The sequence below is a fragment of the Passer domesticus genome, chromosome 14 (genome assembly GCF_036417665.1).
Source record: "Passer domesticus isolate bPasDom1 chromosome 14, bPasDom1.hap1, whole genome shotgun sequence".
Lineage (NCBI taxonomy): Eukaryota > Metazoa > Chordata > Aves > Passeriformes > Passeridae > Passer > Passer domesticus.
The window spans coordinates 1,381,362-1,403,263 of record NC_087487.1 but is presented as its reverse complement, the minus strand read 5'-3'; the positions used below and the strand labels follow the sequence as shown (position 1 = coordinate 1,403,263).

The window sequence follows — 21,902 nt, the reverse complement described above, 5'->3', positions numbered from 1 at the left end:
TAAGTCATCATGATAGTACATATAAGGTATGATTTCCATACCTGTGCAACACAGTTTTGACTCTGCTGATGAGTAGTAACATTAGGGACTGAGGTACAAATTTGGTGATGCTTTTGGGTTGGCATTGCTTTTGGACATTAGTCTGTAAGATATTAATTCTTTTTTTCCACCTCCAGCAATGTGCTGCTGAAAGAGCTCAGCAGTCTTTACTTGACCTGCTCTGAGTTAGAAACTTACAGCTTTACTCAAGGACAGATTCCCAGAGGATTTAAAAAGCAGCATACAGAATAGAGATTTGAACTCAATTTCCTTTTTCAGGTTAAAACTCTGCCTGAGACATGATAAGAATATGTTAAAGTGCAGGGGACAGAGGGGCAGATGTCTTTTTCCCTTCTCCCCCAGCAGACATTTTCATCCCTGCAAGACATCCTCTCCATGGATGTAAATTTCCAACCTTACATAGCAGCAATCCTGACTTTTCTCTAAGCAACAGCATTCTCACTATCCCTGCTACCAAATCTACTGCTTTGTCTTGCCACATATTCTCCATTATGGTTCAATCACAGTGCCTATGCACCATTTTATATCATCCTTGTAAGTGGTATTCTACAAGCTTAGCAAAAAACAACAAAAGGAGATCTTGGGCTTTTGTGCCATCTCATTTTTCGTTACACCCTTAAGATATTTTCCAAAGTTCAAATATGAAGATCAAATTTGTATGAGAGCATTCAGTAGCACTGTGATTTAAAAACTGCTTTGCAGTAATGCCCAACTGGCAATCAGCAGTGGACAGTAAGACATCCATTAGCAATTAACCCATTAACAAGGTTCACTCCAGAAGGCCCTAAAAAACAGCCCAAACATGGCCTTGAGCTTAATTCACTTGTCAGGTGGTGCAGAAGGCCACAGGACCCCCAGATAGGCGACACCACATCCCAAGATTTTGGCATTACAAGTCTCAGATGTATCTGAGTTACATCCAGATGGATCACACAACTGTGGGATCTCAGTAGAGCACTGTCCCCATTCTGGATGTATTCTTGCCTTACCTAGAGGATACAGCTCTCAAGTCACCCCTGGAGGAGACACCATGGCCCTGCCAGGGCTCATCATGTGAACCTGTAGCACTCATTTTGAAATATCCTCCTAAACACGATTTCAACCAACAGTCTGTGTCAGCCTCCTCACTAAACAACATTCCCGTGCAGCAGCAAGGACAAGGAAGTGCAGTGGTACCCGCTTCTCCTCAGGGGGCAGCTTGCTCCACTCATTGCCCAGCATCCTGGTGATCTCTGGGAAAGGCACCTCCGGCCGCTTCGCCCGCAGCTGCTCCCTGCGCTCGTTCATGAACCGCACGTACCCGGTCAGGGGGGATTTGGGGGCATTGCTGTCCCGCAGGGGCTTCTTCCTCTTCCTCCCTTTGGCCCAGCCTCCTCGTTTGGTTCTCTGCTGCTGCAAGATGAAAACAGAAGGTAATTCAGGCTGAGTGAAAATAACCTCACCTGTGGAAGGAATAAACAGCTTCATCGGGAGTACATGGCTGCAATCCTCTCCATGGATGCAGGTCTCAAACCCTACTTCAGAGCTATCCCAATTTTTGTCTAAACAAAGCCAAATGAGTCTCACTGTGAAAAGTAGCTTACAGTTTCTCCTAAGCCACAGGGACAACAAAGTAACATTGGCATCAACTTCTGATTGTAAAATCACAGGGACTGATAACCTACAGCATGATCATCTCGACTAATGCAACTCCAAATATTCTTTTATTACTTATTTGCTTTGTTTTAGTTATTCTCACCCTCACACACCCTCCCCTGCAAGTCATTTACTTCAATAGGTTTTTTGGAGAGATTTTGTGTACTAGTTAATAATTGACAACTAATTATTTTGCACCTTCTAGATCTTTGTCCTTCATGCACAATGTGCCCAAAATGTGGCTGGAAAGACAGTATACAGGCTTTTCTACTCTCATCTTTCCCAGCAACCACCTCCAATGGAGCAACAAACAAACTACAAAGGAGGGAACATTGTAAAATGTGTCTGGGGCATGCTCGTGATTCACAGGAATAACATCATTAGCAGTCATCCTCTTGTCTTCAAACCATTTCTACAGCAAGCTCTGGACAACACTATTTTCTAATGCTGTGTACATACAATTATTTTCTGTACTTCTAATCTTTCCCCAGTTCAACATGTTCCTGCCATCATATTACTTTTTGTTTTCCTCCTGGAATTTTATTAATTAAAAAAGGACCTCACAGCTGAAAACAAACTACAAGGAAGAATATCAAATACATCTATCAAAAAAAAACCACCAAACCAGAAAACCCCAAAACCACTTCCTAGTCCAACTTCAGGTCCTTCATGATTTAATCACCAAAAACCAGTGTTGGATGGTACACAAGGTATAGTCTAAAGCAGTAAAAACACACTGATTTTAAAGACCTCAGTTACTACCAGAACACTACAGTGGTCTCACTTTGCTGGCTCACAAGAGAGAAGATAAGTTGTGGCAGTTGAACATTCAGTCCTGAATGCAGCACCAGCTTGTGGGCCCTTCTGGCAAAGCTGAGACCCATGTGCTGCTCTCTGCACATCCCAACTGCCAGCTCTCTGTGTGCAGCTGTGCAACACAGGAGAAAATGAGGGAATCAGACGGCAAATGGATAAAAATTTGTGATCCTCTTAAAAATTAAATCTGAGCAAGTAAGACAATATAATGACAAAACTCCATGGCTTTGCTTCATTGAAAAGTTACTATTATTTCATCTCACCTCCTCCTCAGGCTTCTGCTCAGTGGTTTCAGCAGCATTTGAAGACTCATTTTGCTGCTGCTGAGCCTGTGACAAGTCCTCCACCAAATCTGGGTTATTCACAGGCTGTGAAGTTCCACCACTGAATGAACCCTCCGAATTGGCTAATCTGAAAATGCACAGAAGCGGAGAACAAAAAATTTAATCATCATTCCTAAATCACTTCCTCCCTAATCTTCTAAAACATGCAAAAATGTTGCAAATATATTCATTCTCACACTAGCAAGAAAAATGGGATGTAGAAGTGATTTTTGAAGAACTGGCTGTTCCATCCAAGCAACCACTGTAACTACCACAGCTCCCATGGACTTTCAGACCCAGTTTGATTTTTAAAGTAGTATTTTGTTTCATTTTTAGTGACTTGATCACACAAACAATTTGCAGGCAAGTGAACATTTGCATCAGAAACCAGATAGCATGAATCTATCCTTCTTCAAAAGTACCATAAGGAATTTGCAATTAAAAGTTTCATCGTCAACCAAGATACACCTTTCTGGATGTGTTTAATCTACTTCTCCACAAATACATGTAGAGATCTGTGATTGGGTATGATCTTGGATTGAACTTCATTCCACACACTCTCCTGTTTATACACATGGGTATCTAAACACAATCATGACTAGGTCCCAACAGGCTCCAGAATGGCCATAATTTAATTTTGCTGCAAGAGCTGTATCAATCTACCTTACTCCAAAAAAGGGCAAGATGTCTGCAGGCAAAAATGAAGAGCAAACGTGCAAAAATACTTCTGAAGGTAGACTGACAGTGCTGAACACACATTTTGGGGCAACAACCCCCTGGACATTCTCAGCCCTGTGCTCAGTATGCAAATTAATGTAAGATTTTTGGACTCATCTCAGATTCTAAACCCTTCTTGATACTAAAGAATACTTGGCCTTACCCAGTTACATTCATGAAAATTCCTTTAACAGCAGGGTATGCTTCAAGTCTCCTTTGCTCCATTTATTCCAGTCTAAAGCTACTCATGTCTATGGCAAATTTTAAATATTCAAAATAACTGCTCCTATCAATGTAGAATACAGCTATAAAAATTTGATGTGTATTAACAGAATTGTTATTTGCATGCCCATGGGAATATCTGTCTTCAGAAAGAACAGCATATTTTCACCACTCACTACAATCAGCAATTATGACATAATTACTGGTAAAGAAAAAAGGGCTGCAGAGATCCATGGCTGACTTTGAGACAGCAGATTGAGCTCACATTACTGACAATTAGAGAGGGACCACGGGAACAGAGCAGACACCCTCCCATAAGTTAATTATATTTGGTATGTGTCAAAAAGAATAGGAACAACAACAGCTCTGGATTCAATGTTAGGGTTTGAAGAGTATTTCAATTTTCCTCTCCATTCCCCCTTAGCAGAGAAGCTCTTTAAACTGCACCTACAGGAGAATCTTCATGTGATGCAGCCATTTGCAGCAAACACTGATGTAAGCTCAGCCAAAACATTAATACCTCTTAAACACAAGCCTAATTTGAACATGCTCCTAATTTGGCACCAGCAAGTTTGAAGTCCCAGATAAGTAAATCCAAATTCAGACCCATTTAGAGTGAAAGTGTTCACATTCATTTTTACAGGGCTTTATCTGACTGCAAAGTTTGAATTTTACTGTTTGGTGCTTTGCAAAACAGAAAAGAAGCTTCAATTATCAAAACAGCAAAAATTCCATGTATTGTTAAAAGAAAACTTCTCTTGGCAATGGGATTTTAAGAGGCCATTGCTGCAGTTTCTGAAAGCAAGTTAGACTGACAAAATGAGACATCAGTGTCAGTGACCAGTTTCAGAGATCATTGACGAATAGTAATGATATCTTTAATTGAAATAATTGACTTAGCAGAGGTCACTACGGCCAACAGATACTTCCTCCCTCTCTGTCCCCATAATGTCACTTAAGACTGAAATCCTACAGATTTACCTTTTAAAAGCTAAGAGATACTAAAGAACAGTTTGTGACTACTTCCATCAGTTCAGACAAGTTCTGGTTTCTCCCAAACAGAGTCCTGCGATCTTCTATCAAGGCCAAGAGAATGTTGCAAAATTGAATTCCATCAGGTTTATTTCTCTTATTTTTAAAAATTACTCACAATGCCCTCCTCCCACTGAAACAATTTCTCTGACAAGTGCAGAGATAGTATCTACCAGCTGAAGGTAAAAAAGGAGTAACTTACCCAGTTACATTAATTTCAGCACCTTCCTTAGATCCATCCTCATCTGTAAAAAGTGGAGGAAGATTGGAGCCAGCTACCAAGTTCTCCATACCTCTGGGGAAAAAAAACAAAGGTAAAAAAGGTTAAGTTAACTATGTAATTGTTTGCCTTCAGCAGTCCTTCAATTCAAACATCATAACACACCAGGAATTTTTTACCCCATGAACCACTTGGCCAGTCCCAGCTGGCTGGCTTCAGGACAGATCCTGTGGGCAGATGTGCTTAGGGACAAAGAACAAAGACCATAAATGACACTTCAGTTCCGAGGTTCCATTTTAACTGAGCCCTGTGCCAGTGCCAGAGTGTTGCTGGAAATCCCTGCAGTTCTATTTTACCCCTCAAAACAAACCCTCACTCACCATACTCAGCACACAGGTAAGTAGATTCTGCTCTTCCAGTCCACCTGCCTGATTACTCCTCACAGTGCACCCTTCACCAGAGGTTTGTGCTGATCCCAGAGAAAACTGAAACCAAGTCCCCCCAGAAGTTTCAAATAAAGATTGTTCTAATAATTTCTTGTCCAGATTTTCACAATGAATCTGTGTTTGCAGTTGAGAACACAGCTATTTACAGTATTTTACCTTCAATCCCATTTGCTGAAGCAAATGGTTTAAGGACTGTGTATTCCTCATTGAATACAAACTACCCCCAAATTAGAAGTAGTTCCACTTGTAACCTTGTGGCCTGTCATGGGAATTTACTGTGAGAGATGAAATCCAAAGCTTAACTAATTTATCCCCTTCCTTACTAAAATACAAAACTAAACTGTTATATTTTAGTGAAACCCACCCCCCCACCCCCCCCCCCCCCAAAAAAAGCCTTAATAAACTCACTCTACAATTATGAGTTGCCAGTTCAGGCCATTTTGAAGGGCCATACTACTTAAATTCCTGTTCCTTCAGTTTCAGAGTCACCTTTGATGAGCAGCAGATACTGCACTCAATTACTGCTGTCCCTTTCAGGCACACTTGGGCTTTGGGCCTGCAGGGACTGAGGAGGGCTATCACCCTGTACTGCTTTCTCCTGGGTTGGTGCTTTCCACCCAGCACTGACATCCAAGTGATCTGAGAACAAAATGCTGCTCCATGTTTTGAATATTAGATGTGTTTTCCCACATGCCACCCCAGCTCTAAAGGTAGATGTTTTCTACAGACAGAGGTCACTGCTTCTTGCATCTCACAGATTTTGCAGATCTCCATCACAAGCACAACATGGATGACATTCACCCTTTTCTCTTCTGCTTTTGCAACTGTTGAGATCCTTAGACCACCCTTAAGCATCCCATCACCCTGACTCCTCATCTGGAAAATAATTAAAGCTAAGCAGACTACTCCTAGGTGGTACAGACATTGATCTCTAGCAGAGGAACACCTTTACTCAGGTACAGGAAAGGTTCATTCAGAAGTGAAGAAACCGAATTCCTGCCCTGCCACTACAAGCCAGGAAGAGGGTGCAGTTTTGGGGACTCAGCCTTAGAGCTGTGGCACAGCTGGAGACTGAGCAGCAAAGGGACCCCAAGATGCTGAGGGATCTGAAGCAGCTGGCCTGTAAGGGATGGTGAGGGAAATGGGCTTGCTCAGTCTGGCACAGGGGCCAAGGGCCAATCTAATGGAGCCCAAAGGTACTGGGTGGAAGTGGCAGAGAGGACAGAACCAAATTCTCCCCAGCTATACTGGCTTTGCAGGTTCAGGCTGGACACCAGGACGTGTTCTCAGAGAGGTGGAGTCTATCCTGGCAGATTTTAAATGCTAAAAGCTGTAACTGACCCAAACTAGTGTTGGCAATAGTCTTGCTCTGAGTGGGAGGCTGGACTAAGATGACCTCCCTCCAGATGTCCCTTCCAAGCAACATCTGCAGTTCTATGAATCACAGCTCCACATTATGGGTTTTTTCAAATACCAGCATCTCTGACAGGAAAAGAAAGACAACTCAAATAATATAATGCTGCGAGGAAAAGTAGAGAGATACTCTGGTGAACAAATAGGATTTTAATCCTTAAAGAAGGCAGTGCAAACAATACTTCTTCACACATGGATAAGAATCTATACTCATATAAAAGAAACTATATAAAGGCTGGGACTTTATGTATCACAAGAAATCTGAAAACTCAACTGATTTGAAAATTATGCTCTTCACTGCCCAGGAAGATGTTTAAGCACAGCTTCTAAACATACAACATAAATCACTTCATGCAGTTATCATCTAAGAGGGAAATTAAGTTCTGCTTCATGGAGCACAATATTCATCAGTCCAAAATTCTAAATTACGATTTTTAAAAAAGGAAGCCTGAGCAATTATGCCCATTGTGACCTTCTCACCAGGTCCTGATCTGTCTGCTCACATCTGGCCCAAGCTCACTTTCAAACTGCAGGGAGGCAGCTGGACACCAACCTTAACAACATATAAACAGAACACAAACACAGGAAGCCAGGAGAACATACACTTTTTTTATTTAACCCATATGCTTTAGACAGTAACTCTTTCAGATGATGCTGACCCATATCCTAAAGAAAAAGTAACATCAGTGAATTTACAACAGCTTCTAATCAGCTCCAGAGAGCAAGAAAACAAAACAGTTCCCCTAAAACTTACTGAGAGCAGATGGGAACCTACACAAGCCTTTCAGTCCCACTTCTCAGGGATAGCCCCACCATGCCTCTGCTCCAAAATCATTATCCACTTAGTTTCACCCCCACTGCAGAGCCCCATGTTTATTGAAACCCTTTAACTAAATTCAAGGCAACAGAAACAATGTACAATTAGTTTTCCAGTGGCTCACACAAATACCCTCTTTTCATTTTTTAACTACATCTACCCAAATGCAAAAAGAAAACCGAAATTGCAATTAAACCCCAAACCCTACCAGGCCTATGCAGGGAAGCATCTCCTCAAATAAAACTAATTCAAACTGGAGCAGCTCTGGGTTCACTGTACTGCTACACTGCTGGCTGTGTTGGCTCAAGAAAGCAACCAGCTACACATGAATGGAGAGACTGATTTATTCATTTACAGCAGTATTTGACAGGATTTCAAAGGTTCAACTAACACATACACTAGCATTAGCTAAACCTCTATATGAGCATAGAGAAAATCCTACATTATCAAGAATGTGGTTTAATTTATCTTTTCCTTTCCCTCTCTTCCCTGATCAATCATGACTTCATGACAGAGAAAATAGACAACAGTACTTTGTAACTTTTAGTTTATATTTGTCAGTTAGACACTTTGGTTGCATGCCACAGAGATCATACTTAAACAAAATTGTACAGAATGTACCAACATGGTCTGACAGAATTACTCAGGAAATGACAGCAAAACTTTTACAGCATAAAGATCTAAGTGCTACTACACACATCAAGGATCAAACAGTGGGTAATTAAACACCATTCAAAACCAGAATATGGTTTAAATAACCTTTCTTAATTTCTTCTCACATTACCTTTTGTAGGCCATGATATGTAATTATTATTCTAGTACTAAAGTAGCCAAGTTACATTTTGCATAGACTGAAAGCTACCATATGATCAAATTTCTGATCACATTTGTACTGCAGAGAGGAAAACTCAGAAGCAGGTAGCTTTAAAATCAGGGTGAGAACAAATCCATGGCTGGAGCCAGACAGAATGATTCACTTTTCCACAACATTACTGTGGCTGCGCTGTTCACAGCACTCCTGTAGGGCAGCACATGTAAGGACCTGACAAAGTTCAAGGTCCTTTTATACATGCTGTAAATGAAGGGTAAAATTTACCACAGACAACCTTTTCGTCAAAGCATCAGGAACAGCAAAAACGCCATTTAAAATGTGCCACCAGTTCTATCCAGCAGAGCCCTGAGCAGAGCCCAGCCGCACTGCTGTGTGCCAGGAGGCAGCTGGGGGCAGCCCTGCCTGCCCAGGGCACGGCGGGCTCACCCTGCCACAGCCTCCTGCAGAGCCTGGGCACAGGGACACCGCACACCCAAAGCGGGCACTGCTGCCCTGGGCACAGACACACCGCACACCCAAAGCGGGCACTGCTGCCCTGGGCACAGCGACACCGCACACCCAAAGCGGGCACTGCTGCCCGGGCACAGACACACCGCACACCCAAAGCGGGCACTGCTGCCCTGGGCACAGACACACCGCACACCCAAAGCGGGCACTGCTGCCCGGGCACAGCGACACCGCACACCCAAAGCGGGCACTGCTGCCCTGGGCACGCCGGGCACAGGGACACCGCACACCCAAAGCGGGCACTGCTGCCCGGGCACAGACACACCGCACACCCAAAGCGGGCACTGCTGCCCTGGGCACAGACACACTGCACACCCAAAGCGGGCACTGCTGCCCTGGGCACAGACACACCGCACACCCAAAGCGGGCACTGCTGCCCGGGCACAGCGACACCGCACACCCAAAGCGGGCACTGCTGCCCGGGCACAGCGACACCGCACACCCAAAGCGGGCACTGCTGCCCTGGGCACAGGGACACCGCACACCCAAAGGGGGCACTGCTGCCCGGGCACAGCGACACCGCACACCCAAAGCGGGCACTGCTGCCCTGGGCACGCCGGGCACAGGGACACCGCACACCCAAAGCGGGCACTGCTGCCAGGGCACAGGGACACCGCACACCCAAAGCGGGCACTGCTGCCCGGGCACAGCGACACCGCACACCCAAAGCGGGCACTGCTGCCCTGGGCACAGACACACCGCACACCCAAAGCGGGCACTGCTGCCCTGGGCACAGGGACACCGCACACCCAAAGCGGGCACTGCTGCCCGGGCACAGGGACACCGCACACCCAAAGCGGGCACTGCTGCCCTGGGCACAGACACACCGCACACCCAAAGCGGGCACTGCTGCCCGGGCACAGACACACCACATACCCAAAGCGGGCACTGCTGCCCTGGGCACAGCGACACCGCACACCCAAAGCGGGCACTGCTGCCAGGGCACAGGGACACCGCACACCCAAAGCAGTCACTGCTGCCCGGGCACAGGGACACTGCACGCCCAAAGCGGGCACTGCTGCCCGGGCACAGGGACACTGCACACCCAAAGCAGTCACTGCTGCCCCGGGCACGCCGGGCACAGGGACACCGCACACCCAAAGCGGGCACTGCTGCCCTGGGCACAGACACACCGCACACCCAAAGCGGGCACTGCTGCCCTGGGCACAGACACACCGCACACCCAAAGCGGGCACTGCTGCCCTGGGCACAGACACACCGCACACCCAAAGCGGGCACTGCTGCCCGGGCACGGGGACACCGCACACCCAAAGCGGGCACTGCTGCCTGGGCACGGGGACACCGCACACCCAAAGCGGGCACTGCTGCCCTGGGCACAGGGACACCGCACACCCAAAGCGGGCACTGCTGCCTGGGCACGCCGGGCACAGGGACACCGCACACCCAAAGCGGGCACTGCTGCCAGGGCACAGGGACACCGCACACCCAAAGCGGGCACTGCTGCCCGGGCACAGCGACACCGCACACCCAAAGCGGGCACTGCTGCCCTGGGCACAGACACACCGCACACCCAAAGCGGGCACTGCTGCCCTGGGCACAGGGACACCGCACACCCAAAGCGGGCACTGCTGCCCGGGCACAGGGACACCGCACACCCAAAGCGGGCACTGCTGCCCTGGGCACAGACACACCGCACACCCAAAGCGGGCACTGCTGCCCGGGCACAGACACACCACATACCCAAAGCGGGCACTGCTGCCCTGGGCACAGCGACACCGCACACCCAAAGCGGGCACTGCTGCCAGGGCACAGGGACACCGCACACCCAAAGCAGTCACTGCTGCCCGGGCACAGGGACACTGCACGCCCAAAGCGGGCACTGCTGCCCGGGCACAGGGACACTGCACACCCAAAGCAGTCACTGCTGCCCCGGGCACGCCGGGCACAGGGACACCGCACACCCAAAGCGGGCACTGCTGCCCTGGGCACAGACACACCGCACACCCAAAGCGGGCACTGCTGCCCTGGGCACAGACACACCGCACACCCAAAGCGGGCACTGCTGCCCTGGGCACAGACACACCGCACACCCAAAGCGGGCACTGCTGCCCGGGCACGGGGACACCGCACACCCAAAGCGGGCACTGCTGCCTGGGCACGGGGACACCGCACACCCAAAGCGGGCACTGCTGCCCGGGCACAGGGACACTGCACGCCCAAAGCTGTCACTGCTGCCCGGGCACGGGGACACCGCACACCCAAAGCGGGCACTGCTGCCCGGGCACGCCGGGCACAGGGACACCACACACCCAAAGCGGGCACTGCTGCCCGGGCACGCCGGGCACAGGGACACCGCACACCCAAAGCGGGCACTGCTGCCCCGGGCACGCCGGGCACAGGGACACCGCACACCCAAAGCGGGCACTGCTCCCACACAAGCCCACTGCCTGTGCAGTGACACCGCGAGGGACAGGGCCAGCCTCGGCAGGGTCTGCACCGCCCTGGTCACCAGTAAGTCACTGGCACGTGCACACTGACTTCCTTCTCATCCCAAGGCCAGGCCTAAGATGCCCCTGAACACTGGGAATAGGGAGAACAGCCCTTAACAATGTTGCCTTTTCAATGGCTACATTACAAGAGATAATCTTATGAACAATAAAAAAATAAATTACTAATCTCTTTAGCCATCCAATTACAAGGTAAGAGTATTTATTACGGTTAAGCATATTTAAATATGAAATCAGCATCAGAAATCCAACTTACAGGCTGATTATAAAACACTGCAGGAGTTCCAATTACCTCATCACCAGCTCTAGTTTTAGAAACGTTACTGCTGAGTGGAGAATTTTTCTCCTCAAGTCTCTCGTCCCCCTTTGCCAGAGTAAATATGTCCAAATTTTACCATTCACAGGCTAACAGATTACAAAAAAATAATCATCTGCTACATCACAGAAGAATCACAGTATTCCTTATCTCAGCATCAGAATCCAAGCACTTCAGAATGCAAACAATCTGAATTCAGATGAGAGAAAAACCCACAGGACCATCACTTCCTCTGCTTTCCACAGAAAGAAATAAGAAACAAGAATATCAGAAACAAAACTGAAGTCAGTCCATCTCCTATTAAAACCACAATGCTTTTGGAGCTGTCAGAGGAAGTCCAGATCCCTCTGACAGAGCCTTTTCTTCCATCAAGCTGTAGCAGAGGTATGATATCTGAAATACTTCACTGCAAAAAATCAGATTTTACTTTTTCCCAACAGGCAACTCATTAGACAAAGGTTTTTGTGAGTAGGAAAATTGCAAGCTCAACCTAATGGGACGAAGGTTTTTCTGTCAAAAAAAAAAGTTTTTGTCAGAAAATACATACCAGAGAATAGCCAACTCCTTTTAGTTTTACTTCTTGCCAGTAAAAACAAAGAAACACTACAGACCAAAATAGAGACTTGTAGGAAAAAAAATCCAGAGTTCCACTGCATTTCCAAGCAGCTTAAGGAAAGAAGGGAAAGATATGAAGCTTAGGTTTATGTTTAGTTTAATTGGGTCTTTGCAGCAAACACTAACAAAGCCATTCATACTCTGACCTTAGAAACAGCTGTCAAACATCTGCAAACATGTATTTTAAAAACACAAAGAGTTCAATTCTGCAGTCTGCTCTTATTTATATAAAGGCTTTAGGATGAGGCACATACAAGACATCTCTCACATATATATATAGATAGATATATAGATATGTAAAACCTTGCTGGTTTCTGGAATGAAAGCCTCAGGAAAGGTTTACTCAACTCTCCAGCCAAAGGCAAGAGCACCCCCACATTGATGCTCTCCCTTCAAATACATGAGTGAAATTTTGCATTACCAATAAACCAGCTTTTAGATCTCTTCAGGGAAAACAAAAGCCCACAAAGAGATGAAAACTAATTGTGCTATAGATCTCTGGATAGTTAAACCAGTAACTGTGGTTACCTCTGGTATCCAGAGGGAATGCTTTGCTATCTAGCCCTTCACTGCAGGTATTACATACCTATGAATTAGGATAGTTCATTTTATTCTGAATTAACTTTGTTCATGATAGCATCAATTGCCATTTAAACTAATACCATTAACAAATACAATTCTGCAAAATTAATTTAATTCTCGTGTTACAGATCTCATATGAGAAAACAGAAACCATTCAGATCCCAAAAAATAAGTCTCAAAAATCTTGAGAATTTTTAATTTTTTATTAATCACTCTACCTAGAGTAAGTCAAATAGATGACTACCAGGGATGGGAGCAGATTTTGTAATCTGCCCATAAAAATGTCTCCTGAATTTCCAGTTACTATAGGCAATTCAGTCTACTTCACCTGCTGTGCTACTTGAAAACTCCTCTGGGAGCTGAGGACCTCGTATTTCACAGGACAAAGTTGTCCAACAGCTCCTCTCCCATTAAGAAGGTACAAGGGGCACCCACAATACCCCACAAGCAGCAGCTCCAGAGTGTCACAAACAGTGCCTGGAGCACAGACACTTCCCAAAGGCCAGCAGCCAAAACCACCCAGCCCTCCCCAGCAGGAGCAGAGGCCACTTCCCTCCCAAACTGGGATCCTCTGATTCCTCTGATCATTTATGTCTGTAAGACTCAATCACCCACTGTTTGTGCAATGCAAACATAAAAGTGCCATAAGGAAAGCAGTTTATTAAAAAATGTAAATGAACAGACTGAAGTTTTTCATGGTGTTTACCCAGTTCAAACATTTACCCGAATCACACCAGTGAAATAAGAAACAGTATTAATTAATGCTTGAGGAATACTTTGATTCAGAATGCCAAACAAGTATTGTGAACTAGAGATAACTGAATGTCAAGGAATCCTGATTGGGACTGGCCAGTGAAATGCAAAGTCACATACTTGAAAATAAAATAATTGAAGACTGCATATACCTGATGAGATTGTAAAGTGGTTTTAAAGCTATTTTAGCACTTTTGCTCTTCCTCAAAGCTTTATTCATCACAGGAGTTGTAGAGGAGTAGAACATATACTCTAAGCTCACTTATATTCTGCAAGAGGAAGCTCTGGCTGCTGCCACAGAGGAATACAAATTGGAATTTTTCATGCACATACCCACCAAAAGAAGTCATTACGGCCATTTACAGAATATGGGGTCGAATACTTTGGATGTGAGAATGCACTGAGAAGGAGATTGAGTATATACTTAAAAGAATGACTCACCACAGGCATCATGACCCAACACAAAAGCATCTACTCTGACCTCAAAAGCCACAAAGACAGCATGGAACTGGATATTTTAAATGCACTGATATGGGTACAGGGACAAAGGTTAGAGGAAATGAAGTGTGGGAAGAGTCAGTGATTCTCACACAAAACAAGCAACTCATTCTGCCTGTTTTTAGAGAAGATCCATCTTTAGAAAAAAAAAATATGACATGTCAGCTTCCATACATTTTTGTTCTTATTTTCTTGCTGTTGCCATACAACATAAAACAAGTATGGCATTTTATTCCAACGTAAAAGTGAGTTTGAATCCTCAAACCCATCATGTAGAACAAATCATAATATTAGATAGCCTTAGTTATGCAAAAGAACAGGCATATAAATCTGAACAATTGAACTGCTGTTAGCGAATACTTTCTAATAGCAAGAATAGTGAAGAACTGGGTTGGGCTGTTTGTTTCTAATCTGGCCCTAAAACTCTCTGGTAATAGTTTAATATCTATCAGAAAATAACGTTTGGAGGGATATTGCATGAAGTGAACCAAAATCCCTTTTCAGCCAAGGCTGTTCTTGCAGTCCCACATGGTACCATTGGTACCACAGGATAAAAACTGGAAAGGCTTTGGAAACACACTGATGGAAAAACTAATAAGGAGAGTGAGCACAAAAGAACAGACAAGAGGTTCATGTAAGCATCAATACACCCGTGGACACTGCTTACAAAACCTTGTCTGGATTCCTGAAAAGAAAAGAAACAGAAAAGACAGCCCAGTCCTGCCAAAGCATCCTCTCCAAGAACAGCAGGCAGATTCTCTGACCACTGTTAACAAGATTTGAAAACTGTCTGAGTTTACAGACAAAATGTGCTAAAATGGATATGAGAGGAAAAGATTACACTAATAACAAAAATTCAGGAAAATATAAAAAGATAAACTTTGTGCTCTGAACTAGGCACATTCCAAGACACCCCTCTCAGCACCAAAGGGTGAGCTTGCAGAAATTTTAAAATCATACAAAACCCAGGTACTTCCATGGCTTCATAAAAGAATCAACTTAAATCAACAGCAGAATGCAGACAAGTTCGAATAAAGCTTTCCCTATACTCATCTTCATCCAAAAGTAAGAGGAAAAGACAATAGTTAGCATCATGAATGGAAAATAAGGGAAAAAACCACTAAAAGCACAAAGCCACTGGAGTGGTCTGACTGTTCTCCAGTGCTAAGCAATACATAAGAAATCCAGAGATGCATGTGAGGGATGGGAATATGCAGGTAGAGGGCACATTTTTGGAGCACCTATAGCATAGGTAATGAAAATAGTTCATTTTGGAGCTGAAGTATGATTGAGAAAAAAGCATCCATGCCAGCAGTGTGCCTAAATATCCTAAACTGAGTGCTTGGAACGACAGCTAAACATTTGTAGTACTGCACCTCAGGCCATCTCCAGCAGTGCAAAGAAACTGCTCTGAGAGCAGTGGTGAACCTCCTCCTGCAGCCTCTTCTTTGTGCATCTCCCGTCATATCACAGCCAAGAAGGCAAACGAGGTGAGGGAAAACCCACAAGAGCAGAGAATCACTGTCTAGGGCTGGGAGCCAAAGAGCAAAGAAGAACCTGGGAAAAGCACGTCCAAGACTTAATCTGCTCTTCCAACTTCCCTCTTCCACAGCTGCTCCTCATATGCTGGAAACAAGAAACTGCAGGTGGGAAACATGCACAAGCTTTGAAAAAGAGAGTTGATCAAAGCACTCAATAAATTTAGCCCTAAAAGAGAATGTAAATCTTTTCAAACAGGTTGATGATTGAACAGACATGAAGATGGAGGTCTCACACAACACTGTGTTCAAGTACTTGCACTTGGAAAGATTCCTAATTTATGTTTAGTTAAAAGTGTTCTGAAAGATATCTGGCATTCTGGTTTGAGTATTTACCATATTTAGCAAACAGCAGATTTATACTGCTTTTACATTTCTTAACATGATTCATTTCTATATATATTTATTAAGTAAATATGGTTCCTGTGAGTGAAAGCAGAAATATTATCCCAATATACGAGCAGAGATGCACAGCTGGTTTAAAGGTGATAAAGGAAATCTCCCCAAGCTAATACAACCAAACTTCAGAAACAAACTCTGAAGCACTACCAATCTTAACCTTTATTTTGGACATCTCAACTAATTGTTAGGCTTTGCTTGGTTTCTGACATCTTAAGTCGTGCTGAGACTCTGACCTGAATATACATCATGCAATTCTTACTGCAAAGAGAAATAAGAACTAGAGTCCTTGTGATCCTTGCAAAAGGTCAGCAACACTCTGGTTTACACAGCATTAAACAGTGGGAAAGTGGAAAAACATTTCTATTTTCTAAAGTCCTACAACATGGATTTCACCTCAGTATAATACCATAACCTGAAGTCCATTGCCTTGAGCAGAAACAGACAAAACCAACTGGTGGAAAACAAGAGTACAGGCACTACTGTCTTTTTTGATTTGTGGAGCCTAAACATTTTACAACAGTTAGAAGTACTGTTAGAAGTAAGTACACAGATTTAGCTGAGGATCAAATACCACATTTAATCCCCAAGTTAGCTCAAGAGATTTCTGAGTTAGACAACTACCCTCTCAGTCACCAGCACTGCCTTTTAATTTAAAGACTCCTCTGAAAAAGCACTCATTTATATTTTGCTTCTCCCTACATCTCCCAAAAGAAAGGCAAAAAGGCATGATATTGCTTTCTATACATTATATTTTTAAAAGTAAACAGTCTTCATATTTTATGAAAACTTCAATCATATTTGAGCTTATAGATGCCCCAAGATAAAACCTTTATTACAGTAATGGAAGCTTGTTTTTAACAGTCTCCCAAAACAGCTAATTCCCACCCTGGAACTGTTTCCTGACCTCTAGAAAGGGTCATCTATGTATAACACCAGACAAAATATGGCCACAGCGTTCCAAAGCTCTGTGGTAAGATCACCAAAAAGAATTCAGCACGTTCAGTTCACATCTGAACTGAGCCTTGTTTTTCATGGCAGAACAAGCACTCAGAAGGAAGCGCTGGGTTTGAGTGAAGCCTCACCTGGCTGCTGTAAGCAGCACACACGTGACCCACAAGGACATCCCCAAAACACAGGTCACCAGGCTCACTGCTGCCTGACCAGGACCAGCAATGAGGAAACCTCAGAGCAGGTTACACTGTGTAAATAAAGAAGCCTGACAGAAGATACTGCCCCAAACTCTACCTAACACGTCCCATACACAGCACAGCAAGCCCAGGTCTTGGAGTTTAGCATGTAGGAAACAAGCAGTTTATTATTTGAAACTGTGCCAAGTAACCAAGCTGAATAGGAAACCCTGTTTGAAATTTCAGTTTGTAAAAATTGTGACTTTTGACAATTGAAGTGTATTTCATTTACAGCTAACAGTTCAATTAACAAGAAGCAAAAACATTCACTTCACAATGAAATTTTCTTCTACTCAAGTATCCATGTCTTAATCAGCATGAACTCATTTGTATTCCTATTTAAAATGCCTTTCTCAATAACACTTGCTGACATCATCCAACAGTTACACATTTTATACATAAATATCTCCTAAGCATACAAAAAAAATCTGAAAATCCAACTAGTTTTGCTGATTAAGATCCACCCAGGCAAGTACATGACTAGTCACCACAGTTTCTTTGTCAGTTGCCCCTGCCCAGCTGAAGGGGAAAAAAAGGAAACAATGTGAGAAAGGTCCACATTTTCTGCTATACTGAATTAAGCCTGCTCCCAGAAATCAAGAAATATATCTCCTGCATCATTCAAATTTAGTGATTCCAAGTTTAGACTAGAAGTGGCTTCTAGAGGTCGTTTAATCCCAACACCTACTCAAAGCCAAGGTGAAGGTCATCTTCATGGCAGACACCACGTTACACTGTCAGGATCAAATCCTTATCAACACTGATTTAAATCATCAAATGCCCTCAACTGCTTTGGTTTTTTGCTAGGAAGGTTACCAAGAGCTGAAGAAATAAGCACTGCTTATTCTCAGGACACAGACAGTAATGGATGGAAGACAGGACAAAAGCAGTTGAAGAAGCCCCAGGAACACAGGTGTATCAGATAACACCTCCCCAGTCCTGACAAAGCTGGAGGGACAGGAGAATAAAAGAGCAGAGTAACAGAGAGAAAGCTTTCACTTTATTCATCTATTAACCAGAAAATCCATCAAGAACAACCTTAGCAAGGAATCCAGGATCTTGTCTCCGATTTATGAAGCTAGAGCTGGACTTCCAATACTGACCTTAATCAGACTCCCTCAGCCTTTGAATTAAGCTCAGGTTTACTCTCAATTCTCAGTACAATAAACCACTCAAACCATTTCAACAAACTGTAAAAAACAATGACAAGCTGCCATTTCCAAGAGAAGTCCCACATTAGGCTCACTTCACAGAATCCAACTTCCAGCAATTTCAAGTAGGTTTAAGTCAGTAGCAGCTTTCAGCAGGTTCTTTTTCTTCAAAAAAAAGAAAGAAAGCTTAGCTCAGGGCTGCTGTGTTTGCCACTCCACTAACCAGTCCACTTGTTCAATCTGTCCTTCAAGTGGAAGGCACAGCAAAATGATCTGCACACTTTCACAAGATGATAGGGACAGATGACTGAGGGACCAAGATGATATTGCAACATCAAGGCCTTCATTGCCTATGAGCAAATGAAGTTCTCATTTCTAGCCTGGCAGAGGATATATTGTTATCTGCATGACAAAAGGGCTTTACATCTTAAAAGAAATAGTCAGCACTACATGAAAAATTGAAGAGACATTCTGTGCCACAGCTGGATTATGAATCACCAACTAACACTCCTGCCACCAGCAGCATGAAACCATCTCTGCAGGGACACTCAAGCCCTACCTGAATAACTGCTGCAGTAGTTCACACACCTGCAACCCCCCTCTACATTCAACACCCAAAAAGCAACTGTTGTCAACTGTTTCGATGATTTGACACTTCTCTATTCTTTCAATAAATTGCCATTCCAAGTCTTGTCTGGTTTTGTTGATGCTGTTGTGCTTCTTTGCATTTCATTCACCTTTTAAATGCTAAATTATTTAGCAGTCTCAAGTCACAGCAAATGCCAGGAAACTCCTTTATCTGATCTGCAAAACCTCCAATTGCTCAAATTTCTGTATTTTTAGTTACAATGGTATACAAATACATTCACAGAACTGAGATACTATAAAGCAGTTCAGAAGCAGAGACACTCAGGTCTCAAAACTACAAATATGACAGACATTTCCTATTACAGACTGACAACTGATTTCAATAAAATTTATCTACAGGAGAGACCTTTGTAGGTTAGCTTTCAGGGAATGTATTGCTGCACTAGCACAGTCCTGACTCACCACTTGCCCAGAGTCTTCTACTGATCAGACACTGATCTACCTTCACACAGGCTGGAAGGAAAACACCCAACCATGCCCCAGAGCTAGAGAGCAGCAGGTCCCTGCATTTATACAGCACCACTCAAATGTCTCCAGAAAAAGCCAATTATAGACACTGAGCTGACAAACATTACTGATCTCAGACTTGTGAATAAGGAATTGTCTCAAAAAAGAAATTGTCTCAATAAAGAAAATTCACTTTTCTAATGTAATTCCCAGAAGTCTATAATATAAAGACACTAAGATAAAAGCTGAAGGCTTTTTTTTAAAAGTATCCAGCCTTTAGTATGCATTTGAAATCTGTCTTCCCACTTTTCCTCACTATAAAAATGTAAACCATTTGTATGTGGTTATTTGAATATAGTACTTTTCCATGTAACAGCAATGTGAGAACAAAAACTTGAAGAACGTGCTGAAAAGTTCCTGGTGATCAGTTATTTTCTGCATGTCTTGCAAATCCTTCCTGATAAATGTCTGTTCTGTAATTCCCTTGAGAAATACTCTGTTGAAATTACTTTGGGACAGAATGTATGTTTTTACAAGTGACAATAAAATGATATAAATAACTTGCCTAAAAAAAATCCAAACATGTAAAGTGTATTTCTATAGAGAAAATTGAAGTAAGCCATCTGTAACAGAGTTCATGGCTTTTCATACTTGCAGTGAACTTTAAGTTTTTTAAGGTTAAAATAATATTAGCAGAAAAGATTTCTCAAGTAAGAAAAGTATCTTTGATATTTGGAAAATTTTCACATCATTACACATTCAAAACAATTCACATAAAGTCTCACAGTCTAAGTTTAATATGCAGTTAATAATGCTATAGGTTTTTATATCCAAATGTAAACAGAAGAACTATCAAATCTTATGTCAAGACAAAGACCACTGGGGTTAGTTTAATACAAATACCTGCAAAGTTTTGTACTCTCCAAAACTTTCTTTGCCTAGAATTAAAGTTTATTTCCCTATTAAAAAAGCTGCAGTACAGCCACAGCCAGTGTGATCACTGTGACCCATTTAACACCAGGCACTACCCTCTGCTAAAAACCAGAAACACAGAGGAATTCAAACCTTCATCATGGTGTTAAAGTAAGAAGCATCACTACAGCAGCTGTCCCATGTGGCACTTATGCACACAGTAAATTTGTACAACTTCTTAGTGCAGCTGTCACACAGATTTTGGTATGATTTCACAGGTTAGACCCTATGAGCTAAGAGCCTGTATCAATAAACTCTGATTAAGTTGTTATTTGATAAATGTATCATTTTAGGAAGTTAAAGCTGCACCTGCCTGTATTTTTAGGAGTTAAAATATGCCTTAAACTTATGTTCAAACTGATCTTTTTCCAGTGTGCTAGCAACCCTTTCTGAATTCCAAAGCAGCTGCAGCAGTGCCAGTGCCAGCTGCAGGAGACACGTGCTATACCTCGCCTGTTAAGATTCTTCTGTACTCTTATTTATACCTAAGGCTTAGCCTCTCAGGCTTCACTAAATGCTAATGTTCCCAAGCTGGATTATCCTGTCACCTCCAACACCTCTCCATGTCAATGCTCCCATGCGGGCTTTCCCAGCCCACACCTGCCCAGAGCTATGCTTGCTTTAATGGGACCAAATACCAAAGCTGGTTTGCTTGAGTACATTCCTTAAAAACAGAAAGCTGAACCAGGTTAGTCAACCACAATTACTGAAAAAGCACTTGTCACATTACCTCTCCACAAATAACCCAGAAGTTTTAAATTGATGGCATTTTGTTCAGAACCATCAGCAAGCAGTATGAATCACGCACTATCTGTTACTTGAAATTGACATTTAAAAAGCAGGGATCAAACTAATATGATTCAGAAGCTTTTCTCTCACTTTCTTTTTCCTATATTCGGAGCTTTAAGAAAAAATATTTGTGCTTCTACATTACAAGTACATATCTGGTGTTAGTGAACAATTTACAGAATCCTGATGATGTCACACGATTTATACACAGCTATTAACTGACACAGAATGGGAAACTGGCAAAATACTGATGGCCTAAGATGGAAGAGGCCTGAAGATTGCAATTCTCTAATGCTCAAGCTCTGCATATTTTGATACAACCTAGATTCAAGCAGTAACTTGCTGTTGCAAAGAGAAAGGTCTTGCCCTCTCCCCCTTTCTCAGCTGGTTACAGCTTATTGGACGTTTTACAGAGCTACTTAACTCCCGAACTCTTCCCTTTGGGAGAATCTCAGGAAATCGAGGAGGCTCAGTATCTTCAATTAGACCCAGCTGA

General features: G+C 43.4%; 1 protein-coding gene across 4 annotated transcripts in view; it reads right to left on the bottom strand.

Moving 5' to 3' along the window:
• The window catches only part of HMG20A (high mobility group 20A), a 40,655-nt gene that overhangs the window by 12,362 nt on the left and 6,391 nt on the right, over window positions 1-21,902 (bottom strand). For 2 of the 4 annotated variants that reach the window (XR_010347474.1, XM_064388687.1), the window contains exons 2-4: window positions 5,008-5,100; window positions 2,775-2,922; window positions 1,237-1,452 (exon numbers count right to left, since the gene is read on the bottom strand). Coding sequence is in view for 3 of the 4 variants with exons in the window: in XM_064388687.1 (XP_064244757.1) it covers window positions 1,237-1,452; window positions 2,775-2,922; window positions 5,008-5,096 (453 nt within the window). In the remaining variant the exon portion in view is untranslated. Of the gene's footprint in view, window positions 1-1,236; window positions 1,453-2,774; window positions 2,923-5,007; window positions 5,102-21,902 lie in introns of all 4 variants that reach the window. The other 2 variants (XM_064388689.1, XM_064388688.1) reach the window with 2 other exon arrangements.